The 16,829-nt window shown below is 40.4% G+C and overlaps 1 protein-coding gene across 1 annotated transcript in view; it reads right to left on the bottom strand.

The window, feature by feature from the left end:
- The window catches only part of LOC140728475 (scavenger receptor cysteine-rich domain-containing protein DMBT1-like), a 187,370-nt gene that overhangs the window by 41,864 nt on the left and 128,677 nt on the right, over window positions 1-16,829 (bottom strand). Inside the window, exons 4-5 of the mRNA XM_073047287.1 lie at window positions 1,592-1,624; window positions 518-832 (exon numbers count right to left, since the gene is read on the bottom strand). Of these exons, the coding sequence (XP_072903388.1) occupies window positions 518-832; window positions 1,592-1,624 (348 nt within the window). The remainder of the gene's footprint in view (window positions 1-517; window positions 833-1,591; window positions 1,625-16,829) is intronic.

The following is a 16,829-nucleotide window of genomic DNA, read 5'->3' as shown; positions in this document are numbered from 1 at the left end:
TGCCCCGGTTTCTCAAGAGTCTTCGAATAAAATGCTTCGCGGCAGAATGTAATATTGCAACAGCGTCTGTTAAATTCCTAATGTGAGGGTGGTGGGCGCAGATGTTTTTTTTCTTTTGCTGAATGGTCTTGGGGTATAAAAACTATGGTCCTGGTGTACCTCGCTGACGGTATGCTTTTCGAATAGTTCGCAACATACTGTATGGGCTGAAGACCCTGTTTCTGCGCAGTTACTTACTATGAACCTATGACTCTCTGTACAATGTCCGCGGTTAGATAACGTGCGGAAAGATTTCATGAGCTTTTCCAACAGTTGTGTCGAATGTCGAGTATTACGTTCTATGCATAGTGTTTAATTTATATAGGGGTGTGCGTTCGATAATACAAATTGCGTTCAGTACATGACAGAAATAATTTCGACGTAAACCGATGTATTTTCATATAACTGGTGGCATGATTTTACAATATGGACATCAGGGCGTTATCAAGCCGCGGAACTGAGTAGATATTTTTCTTACCTGAGCAGATAACACCAGCATCCCTGAAGTGTCCACGCCCATGGATACCCCATTGGACAGACTGGCACTCCCGCAGAGAGGCCTCGTTCCCATGGCATTTAAAATCCCAGGTCACAACGACTGTTTGACTTTTTCCAAAGTAAGCATTGCGTGGAGCATCCACCGCTTTGCCGCAGCCCAGCTGCCGGCACACCACAGCCGCGTCCGATAGGTCCCAATGATCATCATGCACAGCACCCCAGATATCCTGGTAGTTAACCTCCAGTTTTCCGGCGCATCTACTTCCTCCATCCATCAACCTTGACTTCCCGCTTTCTGGAAAATATCAGTAAAGGAAAGATCAATCTTCAAGATCAAGATGGTGGTCAATCGATAATCAGTAGACCGTTGCCCCTGCCCACCCACCCAAAACATTTAGACCCCGCATATGCCGCGTGATGATCAACGGACAACCGGGTGTCATCCGTTCATTCCAACGAACAAGGCGGCTCCTGGTGAGCTTCTGCTTCGTTTTTACTATTCGGGAAGCAGCTGGTACGCTGCTCATCTAAGTTTCCTGCTGTCTTCCGCCCTTGTCAATTCAGTGACGGAATCCAAACTTAGCTGGAGATGAGGAGACGTTCCTGGAAATTGGGTCATAGGAAATAAAGTCGAAATGAGCCTCAACGTGGTGTTATCAACAACATTTGAAGATGGAATAAACAGTGGGAGTTTCTAGCAATGAACATAAAATGCTGGAGGAACTCCGCAGGCCAGGCAGGGCCCGTCCCTGCTGAAGGGTCTGGGACCAAAACGTTGATTGCACTGTTTTCCATGGATTCTGCCAAGTCTGCTGATTTTTTCCAGCATTCTGTGATTGTTGCTTGGAATTCCAGCATCTGCAGATACTCTCTTGTTTGTGATGGGGACTATTTCAAGCTTTGCGACCCAGATCAGCGGAGAAGTTTTTCTGCTGCCTACCTGCAACGAGATTGCAGATTGTCGGTACACATGACGGCAGCAGTAGCCTATCACCTTGATCTTCAGTAATGATCAATCCCAGCCCTGCGCGCAATGAAGTTTAAGTAAAATTACCTGATTGGTCCGCCTGGCAAACTCCTGGGCTGCCTAAAACAAGAAATGCATAATTACATTTAGTTGTGCACAACTTGTGGAGCGGTATAGTTGGATGTGGAAGCGGATAAGTTCATTGATGACAGGGCATCAAATTTATAGAACGTATCAGCGAGAAATGTCTTAACAGTAAACTGAACCGCTACAGAAGAGTGCTTTCACTTTCGCATCTTTTGTTTATTTAATGTCATCGCAATTACGAGTTTGCAGCTGTTAACTCACATTATGTGTTCTAATGAAATTTAGTTTCAGTCTCTTGGCACCTGGACAGGTCCTTTTTACTGTGAGACTGGAAGTCACCGTTTTTAGTTCTCCTTTATGAAACGGCCTCTATGATTGAAAGGCACATATAACCCAGAAAAGTCAGCATCTTGGGATCACGGTGACTACACCGGCCCATTTCTCAAAGAAAAATAGGACAAATTCCCAGCTTAATCACCAAAAATCATAACCAGTAACATACCCTTCAATAAATCCTGTGTGTACCTAACTAATGTTGTGCACCGTCCTATCTCCTCATACCCGCATCTGAATCATAGACCTTCATAGCCCTCCCACTCGTGTACCTATACAAACATCTTTTCAGTGCTGCAATTGAACCTGGATCCGCTATTTCAGCTCGCAGTTCTTACACGTTTGCACCACTATCTAAGAAGCTTCGATAGTAGAAGCTTCCTTCAGATCCCTTGTAAATATTTCATCTTTTACACTAACCTATGGCCTCTATTTATAGATTCACCTTACCTAAGTGAAACAAAAAAGACTGCATGTATTTACCCTGTCTATCCCACGTAATTTTGTACACCTCTAAATTGTTTTCTCCAAATCCGCTCCAGGAATAAACACCTAATCTATTCGACCTTTATTTCTATTACTCAAATCCACACGTGCTGGTAACATCCTAGTAAATTTCACTTCACTCCTTCAAACTTATTCATACCTATTGGTGAGCTGAACTACAACCAATAATCCAAATTCAGGTTCACCAAGATCTTATACTGTTTCAACATATCGCCCTAACTCCTGTGCTCAAAAAGCCTCGTTTCTGGCGGTCAACGAGGCAAACACCTTCTTTACGATCCTGTCTACCTGAGATGCCACTTTCAGGGAAGTATGAATCTGTTTTATCAGAATCCTTTGCTTTACCACACACCGCAGTCCGGCCATTCAGTATTAATTCTTACCCCAGTTTGTTCTTCCGAAGTGCAGCAACTCACACTTGTTTGCTTTAAACTCCATCTGAAATTTTCACCCCATTGCTCCAGATGGTTCAGATTACCTACAAGATTATATAGCCTTTCATCGATGTCCAGTATGCCCCTAATCTTGATGATATCGCAAATTTCTGATCGATTTTACCAAGTTATTACCAAGTGACCCAAGCCGTTTCTTGTCGCATATCACAATCACAGGGTTTTAGTCAGACATTTCTTTTCCTGCAAATTGTTTGTGATGCCAAGATAATTATTTATTCCAGATGAAAAGTGTCTTGTGCAATCTATGCATATGAACCAAAGGCAATCCCCTGCTCTAATTGCATTTTTCGAATTTGTGGTTCTTATTGTGTTGTAAATACCGCTTTTCTTGATGTTTATATTGAAAGGCAAGAGAAAATGCAAAGTTAAACGATCCTTTGTTATATCCCTTCGTCTTAATACCCTGCTCGCTGGAAATAATTTATAACTGGTTACTGGAGTGGACCAGATAGTGTTCCCTTCGCTAGGTCTGCATGATGTTTCTCTTTTACAACATTAGTGTGTAAATTGCAATTGATATTTTACCAGACACTCTGCCTCAAAGTAGCGTGTATTCCTTTATTTCTACTTAGTTATGACAAGGCTAACTAACATATTCCAAATTATATGTTCATAATGCCTGGTGATATCTCAACATATTGCTTCATCGATACTTCGAGTATCTGGCAACAACAAATTAAGACCTGCTATCTCGTCTGAGTGCATGGATAAGACTGCTCCTATGCCAGGAACAAAATCACGCATTTTTAGTTTCTTGTATCTGACTTCTACGAACTGGGAAATGTTTGCTGACGTTCACAAATTTAAAGGGCACTGTTCACGTTGTTCAAAGTTGTTCACGCTACTGTCTCCAGGCCAGTTAACCAACTCGATGAAGGTGGAGAAGGGAATTGTAAGCTCATTCTTTTAAGGTCATATCTCACTCATTAGGATAGTCAAGTGTCAAGTCGTTTATTGATAGGGAACCTATGAAGAATATATTGTTAGTTAATCTTTATAAATATTATTTCTTTGTGCAGTGAAAATTGTAGCAATATTATTCCTGCTCCCACCGATCTGTAACAATGATGTGTATAATGGAAAACCAAACTTCTATTTGTTGTCTTATCTAACGATCAAATAATCAATTGCATCCCTCTGTTCAATATAGTGTCCGATATGACTAGCATACCATCTTAATTACTCTATTTCCCTTCAGTGTGATCACATAATATTTCACGAATCAAATGCCTTTTTTTCTGTTTTTTTTATCTTTGGAAAAAATCCGTAACTTATTAACCGACCACTCGAACAACCATTTGACTGTGAGAGGAAACAGCAACTTAGAATCCCACGCTATGGCAAAGCCTACAGAGAAATTTCACATGTTACACACACCTGTCCCCAGATGTCATCAGATTGCATTGAAGGAGAGAAAGTAAAAAAGGTAGTAAAGGAAATCGATACATTTTATGCCCTACGCTTGCAGAAGAGTAATTAGTTTGAACATGATTAGGCACTTGACAAGAACCAATATAAATTAATTGCGTTTATGCAGCCAATGTGTGAAGGGCCATTGTGGAGTGGAGAGTTAAGGGCTTTAGCTCACTAAGGCTTCCACGCAGAGCGGCACTCACCATGATATTTGGTTATTTATACTTTATTTGTTATTGCATATTTAGAGCAGCGGGATGTTAGACAAGGAACAAAAATGCTCCACTTGCGGGGAGTTTGAAGGCAGGGAGACCTTTCGTGGCCCTGCCGACTACACCTACAAGAAGTTCATCAATATGCATTTTTAAACAGTCCGTGTTAAGATGATCTCTGGATCAATCGGGGGTTGAGTGGTAGATGTGTAGAACAAACAGCGGGATCGTAAACCCAAACTGCTGGATACAGGTATCTAGATGATTGTCAGCAGGGGAAAAGCGGATACGCAGCAAGTGCAGTGAACCATGTGATCCTTCCCGCCAACAATTAGGATAACGGTTTGGATACTGCTGAGGTGATGACTTAACAGAAGAAAGCAATAAACCGATTAGGCCTCCAGCACTGATCTGGGCTCTGTGGCTCAACAGGAAGAGGGAAAAAAGCGAGCTCTGGTGATAGGTTATAGAAGGGATATTTAAAATGATCTTTAGCCACGGCTGAGGAGCCGAAAAAAATAAGGATAATTATTGTTGTTCCGTTGTTTTCCCCAGGTTTTAGGAATACGCCAAAATTCATAGGCTGCTGGGCCTGACATTACTGCCTGTTAGAATCAAACTGAATCTATACAATTGCACCACTGAAGCAACACCATAATTGCTATATGATGTTTCTAGTACCTTCAGTTCTAGAAACATCGACAGTGCTTCTCCTTATAGATGCTGCCTGGCCTGCTGTGTTCCACCAGCATTTTGTGCAAGTAGAGCTGTTGTTTTTAGGAATCAGTGATCTCGGTTCATTTGTTATTAAATTCAAACAGTATGCATAATCACTCAAAGAGTTGAACTGCACGTACATGTAACGAGAGCTGTAGAACACATCTCCTTCTACCTTAGGCTACGAACTTATCAATCACCCCTGCTGTGGACCACTTCTGCAGGTCTGAGACGCCGACTTCTACAAAGAAGGGATCTGTATGCTCCACGACCGCTGGTCTAAGTGTGCAAATGTAGGAGGGGATTATGCTGAAAAAGTAAATGTGCTAAATTTTCTACAATTAACTCCTTCTACCTTAGGCAACGAACTTCATATGTAACATTATTTCAGCAGATTGAAATTAAGTCATATTATTTGCAACGGAAAAATATTACTGAACAAAATGCTACCATTTAAAGTCCCGTAGGAGTTACTATTTTAACTGCTGACAGATATTTCAAATTATGCAAAATCTATCATTATTTAATTCAACTAGATGTTACCTTGACGAGAAATTCTGAACAATAATTACAGCCTGAATTACTGTCAGTAATCGTCAATTTTCTACTAATAATTCACGGATTAAATTATTAAATTCCCATGTTGTTTTTCTATCTGATTGGCAGTCATTATACTTAAATACAGGAAATTAGTATCCACTAGGATAATAAAATCCCAAGGAAAATGTATTCATGATTAAAGACTTTATAAATGGTGTGTGTCTCTCGCTCTATTCCCGAAAGTGAACTGTTAGTGAAACACACCATCAATTAGATTCTCAAACAACGGAACATTTGCAGATGTTGGAAATCCAAGCAACACACACAAAATGCCTGAGGAATTCTGCAGGGCAGGTAGCATTTGATTAATGTCTTACTTGTATTTTAAAAGAAGCGGATAATGAAAAAGTAATCGACAAATGAGAAAAAAGTTAACAAAAATACTCGACATATAAGGCTGTACCGACGGAAAGACAGACACGTAATTTATTAGTTTCCATCCAAAAATACTGCGCAGTCAATCTTAATGTTAACGCAATTTTTCATTTCGTTGATTCTGCTCTTCTCCAGAAGGGTGCCGTTATACGAGAGTAAAGGATTAAAGAATTTAAGTAAAGTACTTGAAAAAAAGAGGAAGAATAGAGTTGTGTTTATTTCACTGAAATCTACATAATACGTTTAGCTTGGAGAGAGGGAAAATTACTGTTGCGTAAATTTGAACATCTCAAGAAATGCAATTCCTCCGATCTATATCATGGCGCATGGGGACGTGCACAGCGAAAGGCTTTGGTTATTTTTTTCTCCGGACGCATGAAAGTGCACTGTAAAAGTGCACTGTTGTATGTATCACAGAATACTTTGAGTGATGAAAAGTCAGTGATGAAAACGAATGTGTGTGGGCGCTCATCCATGTACTGTTCCAATGTTGGCCATTTCTCCCATTCTCTGCACTCCGGAATACAGTTTCCTAGCAGTGACTACTCTCCAGTTTTGAAAATTTCCGATTAATCTTCTGTTTGGAATATCGGTTCCAATCAGCCACTAGTTTGCAGTTAGGGGTTTCATGAGACTAAGAAATCTAACTCCTTGCTTAGGTACAATTCCCGATGAACTCTTCAACAGAAATCTGAATTGGCAGTTCACCCCAGGGATGACTGCGTTACTATTGTGTCTGGGATTATTTGTTAGTTATCTGGATTCAAACGCTAACTACATAACATAAAATACAGAAAGGAAATTAAGAATAGAGTCGCAATTCTTCACATTTATACCCAATAATTTTATCTCGGATGGTGGGAAGAGAAAATTGACGAAAAGTTAAACATTTTAACATCTGCGATTCTTCACATCCAAACATTTGAACTCTGGAAAATGTACAAAGAAAATTGCGTTTCATCCTTTTTTCAGGGGCACAAAAGTGCTGAATTAAAATGTAATACATAATATCGCAAATTTAAAAATACTAATAACTAATTAAGTTCCATCAATATTTGAAAGTTTCATTGTTACCTTTGTAGAAATATTGCATTTAAGAATAATACGAATGGTCTTAATTTTAGCTGTGTTCACTGTATAGCAGTATGTTTTTAAAGATGATATCGTGAAATCCTTTTTTTTTAATCTGAAATTCTATACATTCTTTAAAACCGTTTATTTCACGGTGTCACATGCTAGTGCAGAGTGGTGTAATTGATCATTTCCAGTGATGTGCGAGCGTTCAGGCTGTAACAGCTGCAGCCTCGGCTGGTGTTCAAACTCAATGAAAGAAACACACCAGACTCCCGAAGGTGTTTACTCATCAGTTCTGATAAACTCGGATTCATAATCAATTTTGAAAATTAATCCCAAGTGCCACCGATGGGGTAATTAAGAAAAACTCCTCCATTGATTGTCCCAAGCCGGGTAGCGAATGGAGGAGGGTTCACCAGAAGGTTAGAAACTAAATCCGTAGAAACACAGTGACACAACAACGACGAGAAGCTTCAAAAACCTCATCCTTGCATCCAGAACTCTGGCGAACTGTTGTTGCTGTTTCGTGCCCATAAGGTCTAATAGGCTTCAGAAAGTGTTTATGATACTAAGGAATACAACTACGTTGTTTAGGTGTGATTTCTTTGTTCACTGTGTAATGTGTGATGAACAGATCTGGTGGACAATGGGGTACAGAGTTAACCATCCCCCCGAGAACCACGAACTGTTACTCTTGCTATGCTGACCATGAGAAGGGAGATGGAAAAAGCAGCAAGGACATTGGCGACAGAGAAGGGAGAGGGGGAAATTGCTGATTAACTGTATTGTGACTCCTTTTTGAATTATTTACTGTTTCGCTGGAAGGACAATAGTTTACTCATAAATATTCCTCAGTGGACTGAAGCAGTGGCCCTGTTTGATGGACACAGTCATTCAGGAGTGATGGAAAGTTGAGACCCCGTGAGTACGGATAAAAGACAGGTCTGGAAATACACCCTCCAGACACGCCAATGGACACTGATTGAGTGTTGTAACCCACAAGAAAGGTGGGGGCTTCGAAGACCGAACCAGGAGGTCGGTCATTAAGGCTATCAGTGTTAAAGCATGGCCGGTGGGGAATTGTGTGTGTGTCCACTCATGCCAGAGTGACGAGTCCACCACAGAAGAACGGTCTAGGTGAAGGACGGAGAGGTCATAACTGAATGACCACACCGACGGATGAAGAAAGCAAAGGAAGGTTTGCCTGACTGTAGCTGTTGCATCTCTCTCTCTCTCTCTCTCTCTCTCTCTCTCTCTCTCTCTCTCTCTCTCCTCTCTCTCTCTCTCTCTCTCTCTCTCTCTCTCTCTCCTCTCCCTCTCTCTCTCTCTCTCTCTCTCTCTCTCCAACGATTACAATACAACAACTATAACTACATCAGCACTCATGAACTGAACTGAACTTTATACTTTTCCATGACAATTTATTTACCTGTAGACATCGATACAGCTTGTTTATTATTGATTAATATTATTCCTACACTTTTAGGTTTATTACTGCTAACTGATTTTATATGTATATTTGCATTAGATATGGTTTTTGCTTATTTTTTACTAATAAACACCTTTAGTATAGTACCACCAGACTCCAACGGATTCTGCTTTCTCTGCTGGTTAGACACCCAGTTACGGGGTACGTAACAACTGCTTGATAGACATGTCAAGGAAACATTTAATGGAAACATTTATAATGTACCGGATAGATACATAGGTCTTTTAACAGTAAGGAAACAGAGAAATTAAACGTTCCAAAAAAAAAACTATTTAATGTGACTACAAAGTTAATGCCAAATTTCAAAGTTCTATATATATCATCATAGATGATAGATAGAAATAAATAGAAATGAAGTAGATATAAACTCGTCCGTTTCCTAGTCTATTTTGACATTTGTCTCTAATTATGAAATCACATTAAGACTTGATATGGATAGGTGAGTAATTCGCATAAAAAATACACCTTCCAACGTTTTAACATATCTAAGTTACTTCATCACAACTTTAAACTGGGCAGAAAAACACGATTGTTTATACATTCTATACTCCTCAATAACTGGCAACAGGCCTATAAAATTACGCGAATATACTGTAGACTTACATAATAAGCAACACGTCAACAACCAAATACTTTGAATATACTCAATAAACTCACAGTTCCACATTATCAATATAAGAGGTGCCAAAAAAGACGACAACATTCTCCTGGTAGTCAGTGATAGCAATAGCTCCAGAATTTTAAGCGGGTAATTCTTCTAAAATCTTCTGCAATCCAATTGGTCTGAAAGCTAACTCCAACAACTGCTTTTATAGTATTGAATGTTTCTTCGTAAATAACCAACCAATAGCTTTTGACTAAACTTGGTCATCAACTAGTTTGCTGAAACGCACAAATGAGAAGGAACCTGCCTTTAAAGAACGTTCAGATATATCTTTCACATTCTCCGAAGAAAACAAGAATTAGGAAAGTCTATCACCCGATATTTGCACTATAAAAACGTTCGAGAAATTGCTCAACTCATTACAAATACTGTGTTTTATGTTTAGTGGTCTTTGTCTCTGACTACATTTATTATGCCTACATTTTCCAGTACCTAGTTTGCCAGTTTAAGAGATGGCTCTGTGATCTTGCACCTTCAAAGTAGTTGCCTCGGAACACCTCTCCGTCCTGAATGCCCTTTAAATTATGTTTGCTGGCTGACCAGTATCCATCGGGACAAACCTATTTCATTTTCTCATTCATCTTTATCAAACTATGTCACTTGGTACGACACCACGTATTCAATGTTATTTCCATGTGGAATTGTTTTAGAAAAATCTATGTCATATTGACGAGCAATAAAAAATTCACTTTGCAGAAACTTTCCCATCTCCCAGAAAGGAAGAACTATCTCCAGCACACGTAATGATTTTTAATTGGCTATAAAAACAGATGTAGGTATATTATTATGAGCTCTGGAAATTTCTCCATACATTCCCTAAATTATTATCTTCCATTCTGCGGAGTGTATTTATTTCACTGTCTCGCTCACTCTGGCAATTGCGCTGGGTTGAAGATTCTGATGTGTCACATTTCACCAAAATCGTCAGTTTATTATTTTTGAGTGTGTGGGCGAAGTTCTTCGCAATATGTTTACTTTTCGAAATTTCCTACTGTGCATGGATAGAAATCCCGCTGCAAGGAGTCAGGTGAAAAGTTGTGGTAGGACAATGTGTGGAACCGCAGATGTCAACAACGTTTGTAAGTCTGCTCACAAGTACTTGTTTGCAGCGAATAACATGAAAGCGAACCTTTTGATGGTGGTGACATTATGGTGGAAATGCACGTGCAATGCGTTTTTTTTTTTCCATTTACTGCCACGCTTCAGTGCAGGCGGAAACCAACAACATTGTAAGCACAAGGAACTTTCTGTCTCGGGCTTAATTATGTCGATTTTTTTTTAATTGGATGGTCTGCACTAAGTGCAGAGGGGCGTACCTGCTGTCAGATGTAAGATACAAGACCAGGAGTAAAGAGTCCATGCAGGCTACGTTTTCATGAAGTGTTTCAAGTTGCAACCACTTCATAGACACCACGATTCAGTCCAAACAGCAGTTGCAAACGCTGAAATGCATACAAAAGGCGGAGATGGTTTCAAATAACAGTTCTAGGGAGGTGGTCGCAACAAATCCTCTGCTTATGCAACTGTAAAAAATATACTACTTCGCGTGTTGTTTCTGTGTGGTTTCCGCTGGAAATAGCAGAGCGGTCAGCATCGTGCAACAATTGATGAATGGATATGTAAAATTCTGAAGAGCAAAAAATGATATAAGATTCTAAAATAACGGGTACAGAAAGGCATTTATGTGGCGCAAAAGTAACTGCAAGTTCATGTTGCCTACACAGTTCCAGTTCAGCGATGGCTCCGTGCGGGCATGTGACAATATCCGACATATCCAAAGCCCTCCATAGTCCCCCAAACTCCTTAGTCCTGTATTGAACTGCACTCTCTTTCAGTTGTTTCATCAGCAGATAGTAGTAATCCTGTGAAGACAATGTTGGAGATCTGCTTTATAGTTCTACCCAACTCTTTGAATTATCTTTGCAGAAGCACAGTTCTCCTCCTGCCTGACTTCGGTGCCAAAATTAACTGCACCTCTAGTGGCGTGGAGGATGATTTCCAGTAGTTTTCTGAAAACATTCAAGAACGTATTGATTTATGAAAAATCATTAATGATGCCTCCACAATGCCTTCAGCAACCTCTTTCAGAACCCTTGGATATGCAGCATCCAGTTCCGGTGACATATCTATATTTAGACTTTCAAAAACCTTCTTTCTATTAATGGTAACTTCACATACTTCATGACCCAAGATACCTGGAATTTCCACCATACTGCTAGTGCATTTAACACTTAAGGCTGATGCGAAGTAAGAATTCATTTCAGGCGCCATTTCCTTGTGCCTTATTACTACCACTCCCGGCAACATCTTTGCAGCACTACAATATCCACGCCCCCCATGTCTTTTACACATTACGTAACTAAATAAACTTTACATATCCTCTTCAATATTATTGGCTAGCTTACTTTTATATTCTATCTTTACCTTCTTAGTGACAGTTGTAATGTAGTTGTCTTTTGTTGATTTGAAAAAAAGCTTTCCAATTTCAAACTTCACGCTAATTTATGCTCCATTTATGCCCTCCATTTATTTTATTTTTTTGTGTTCTTTTACTTCTCTTGTTAGCTACGGTTTCTTTAAAATACTTTCTTCTCGTGATGTACATATACTGTGCTCTCCGAATTGCTTCCAGGAAATTCCAGTCATTGCTGCTCTCCCGACATCCCATCCCATTCTTTCTATTTTCCAATCAATCTTGGCCAACTCTCTCATGCCTCTGTAATTCCCTTTATTCCTCTGTAATACTGCAAATCTCACTTTAGCTTCTCCTTCTCAAATTTCAGAGATGAGTCGATCATACTATAATCATTTGTCCTTCAGTGTACTTTCGCCCTAAGGTCATTAATCAATATTGCACCACACACACAATCCAGAACTGTCAATCGATGAGTGGACAGTATAAAATTAGCTGCTCTAAGATGCCATCCTTAGGCCCTCAAAAATTCCCCTGCCTGGAATACAGAATCTAACTTATTTTCCAAATCTACCGGCATAATCCAGTTCCATGACTATTGCAAACATTGCCCCTATCTTTGGTTTGAATTTGTAGATCACACCTTTACTGTTGTTTGGCCGTCTGTATAAACCACTCCCATCAAGGTATTTTTACCCTTGCCGTTCTTTAGCTCTATACACAAAGAATCACAACTTCTGATCCAATGTCTCCTATCGCGAATGATTTGATTTCATTTTTATCGACTGTGCAACACCATCCACACTACCTTCCTGATTGTCCTTTGAATCCAATGCGTATAGAAAACAAAGAAACATAGAAAACCTACAAGACAATACAGGCACTTCGGTCCACAAATTAGTGCCGAACATGTCCCAAAGTTAGAAATAACTAGGCTTTCCCTTAGCTCTCTATTTTTCTAAGATCTACGTACTTATCCAAATGTCTCTTAAAAGAGCCTACCGTATCCGCCTCCAGCACTGATGCCTGGAGCCCATTCCATGCACTCTCTGATTAAAAAACTTACCCGTGACATCTCCTCTGTACCTACACCCCAGCACGTTAAAATTGTTTCTCCTTATGGCAACCATTACAGCCCTGGGAAAACAACGTCTGACTATCCACAAGATCAATGCCTCTCATCATCTTATACACGTCTATCAGGTCACCTCTCATCCTCCGTCGCTGCAAGAAGAAAAGGCCGAGTTTACTCAACCTATTCTCATAGGCATGCTCCCCAATCCCAGGCAACATCCCTGTAGATCTCTTCTGCACCCTTTCTATGACTTCTACATCCTTCCTGTAGTGAGGCGACCAGAATTGAGCACAACACTCCAAGTGGAGTCTGAGCAGTGTCCTACATAGCTGCAACATTAACTGTCGGATCCAAAATTCCATTCCACGATTGATAAAGGCCAATACACTGTACGCCTTCTTAACCACAGAGACAACCTGTGCAGCTGCTTTGAGCGTCCTATGGACTCGGTCCTCAAGATCCCTGTGATCCTCCACACTGCCTTGGGGGTTATGCTCCTTGCTATACTCCTTTTTCAGCCATGAATCAGTGATGCCGACAACATCATATTTGCCAATTAGTTACTGTGCTACATGATCATCTAGCTTATTCCGTATAATGTTTTGCATTCAAATATAGCACCTGCAGTCCCATAATCAACCTTTTTGATTTCATTCGCCTGTTACATTGTACCTTATCCTGTTGACAGCATTTTTCCCCTATGTACAGTATCTCCTGACTACACATTCTCTCTCTTTATTAACCAGCTATGTCATCTTCAACAGTATCGTCTGTCTTTCCTGAACACTTCATTGTATTGAAATATATACAGATCAGGGCACTAATAGCCCCCATGCTCCGCCTTTCGATTCATAACGTTCTTTGAGGTCTTACCAACATCTGCCTCTATAACCTCTCCACTCACCGTTTTCTGACACCCTGGTTGTTATCCCCCTGCAACTCTAATTTAAGTCCCACTGTGCAGAATTATCTAATCTTCCTGTTACAACGTTAGCCCCGCTCCAGTTCAGAGACAAGCTGCCTCTTGCGTTCAGATTCTTCCTTCCCTGGATGTGAGCCCAAAAAACTAAAAAAAAAAACAATATGCCCACCTCCTTACACCGACTCCTTTGCCTCCTATTCTACTGTATAACCTTCCTCCTTCTGGCCTCATTAGCATGTGACACGGATAGCAAACGTGTAATCACAACTCTGGAAGTCCTACCCTCTAAGTTAGTAACTACCACTCTGAAGTATTTATGCAGAGCCTCATCACTCATCTTATGTATCTACTTGGACCACAATTTCTGGCTGTTTGTAGTCCCACTCACGAGTGCTAAGGACTCGGTCCAAAATATCCCGGATGCCGGCATCTCGAAGCCAAAATACCATCCGGGTTTCACGTTCTCAGCCACATACTATTTCCGTCCTTTCCCTGAACTGACGAAACCCCTGTCACCACAACATGCCTCGTCTATTCTTTCCTGTTCAGAGTCACAAAGGCAGACCTCAACACCACACCCTTCCAAGCAAAGTGATATACCTATTGCTGAGGGAGATGGCCACAGAGATACTCTGTACTGGTTCCATATTCCATTTCCCTTTCCTGCCTGTCACACAGTTTCTTGTGTCTTGCAAGTTGGATGTAACTACCACTACATATATATGTTCTGTCTAACACCCATTCAAACTCTCAGATGATCCGGAGCTCATCCAATACTAGCTCCAGTAAAATCACGCGGATTATTCAAAGCTACAGCTGCATGCACTTCTCGCTCCAAATAGCCTACCGAAGCAACAGATCCACAGCAGATGCCATCTCATTGGCTCTTCACAGAACCCCATACAGCAAAGATGCATCAGAATGCTCTTCATCGATGACAGCTCAGCATTCAATAACATCAAGCCCTCAAAATTATTCAGTAATCTCCAAGTCCTGGGGCCTCAAAACCATCTTGAACAATTGGATCCAGAATTTTCTCACATGCAGGCCCCAGTCAGTTCAAATTGTCAAAACTACCTCCTCCGTAATCTACTCCAGCAGAGGAGCACAACAGGATGAATTCTTTGAACCCTGTTCTGCTCATTTCAAACCTGTTACTATGTTACTGAGTACGGCTTGAACAGCAGATACAAGGTCGATCAAATGTGGGCCGTATCAAATGTGTTGATGAACCGCAGACAAGAGGGATAATGTAAATTTGACTAAGTAGTGTAATAACAACGTCTTACTCAATGTCAATAGGACCAAGGAGCTGATTGTAGACTGCAGGAAAGGGAAACTAGTGGTCCATGAGCCAGTGATCATTGGAGGATCAGAGGTGGAGAGGGTCAGGAACATCAGAAACTAGGGTTCCTATCTCAGAGTACTTCTACTGAACTCATCATGTAAGTATTATTCCAAAGAAACCACAACAGCGCCTCCATCTTCTTAAATATCTGCAAAGATTGGGCATGTCATCAAATAAACTTGGCAAATGTTATTGGTGTGTGGGAAAAGAGTACTGACTAGTTGCATTGCAGCTTAGTATGGGAACACCAATACCTTTGATTAGAAAATCAAACAAAAGGTAATGAATTCTGCCCATTTGTGTTTTGCCTGAATGTTGAGTCTCGGAAATGTTTCAGAACAGCAACCCAATAACGGTCTTTTTGACTATTCACGGCAACTTGTCATAGGCCTTAGGAAATATGAACACTCAAATTGAAACATTGTTGCTTTTCAAACTAAATCAGCTGCATCTTGTTTTTCTTATAAACAATTAGAAAGGGGTTTTTGAGACTGGGACCGTTAAATGCTGCTTATCCGTTCAGCTGGCACGAAACACATGCTATAGTGGTGTATGTTGATAAATATCATTCATTTATCATTTCCTATGAAGTATTTACATGTCCACTCCATAACTCACAGCTGGCTGTGCCCTGACTAAGAGGCTTATGAGTCTAACTTCTATTCAAGACACTAAATCCAAAAAGCCAATGTTGGCATATTCAGTTCGATGTGAAAAGAATCTTGGAATGTAAATTGTGACAAGCTTGAAATGCTAAATTGAAGGAAAGATCTCACCATTCTAACTCTGGGTTTCTTAATATTGATGTAACACCCCTGCACCACAACCCGTCGTCCCAGTATAATTTCACAGAAAAACAACTGGTACTTGATCAATATCATAAAATCATATTCGGAGTTTTCAGGCATCCTGTGCAGGGCTTAATAAGCTAGAATTGATACTCCATCGCAGATATGGATAGTCCAGAAATGTTTCTATCCGTCGACAGTAAGTTATTCCAAGCCTTGTTCTTTAATCAGCTGTTATACATGTGCCCAGAATATTGTTTTATATCCTGTCCCTGCAGCGGGACTATTGTAATTCAAGAAACCATATAAACATGGAATAAAACCCTAGATACAGCAAGACAAATTTGGAATCTGCAAACCTGGAGTGCAAACACATCTGATTCACTAATGTACAAGATATAACTTCCTCACCTGTTCTTGTCCATATCTAACACAGGATTCCTTCCTCACAGTGGAATATAACTTTCAGTGCAATAACCAAAAAGAGTATAAAAATAAATGATAATTCTGTCAATACGTTGAAAATACTTCTCTCAGAGGAACATAGCTGCAGCTGTCTGAACAGTATCATCACATAGCCAGGATCTCAATCGCAATCACAATCAGCAGCTCCCCATTTCAAGCCAATTTACTTCCTTTCCAATTTTCCACAATGACCTATCCGCTGTCGGCTTTCTCCACTGTGAGTGTGAGGCAAAACACAATCTTGGGTATGCCTGGCTTAAAGTTGGAGAACTCTTTGCAGAAACAGAAGGGGTCATTGTGGCAATGTAGTACAGGTGCCTAACGAGCGCGCGCACACACACACACACAAACACACACACACACACACACACACACACACACACACACA

Source organism: Hemitrygon akajei, chromosome 1, assembly GCF_048418815.1.
Source record: "Hemitrygon akajei chromosome 1, sHemAka1.3, whole genome shotgun sequence".
In the NCBI taxonomy this organism is placed as follows: Eukaryota; Metazoa; Chordata; class Chondrichthyes; order Myliobatiformes; family Dasyatidae; genus Hemitrygon; species Hemitrygon akajei.
This window is presented reverse-complemented; position numbering and strand designations above follow the sequence as displayed.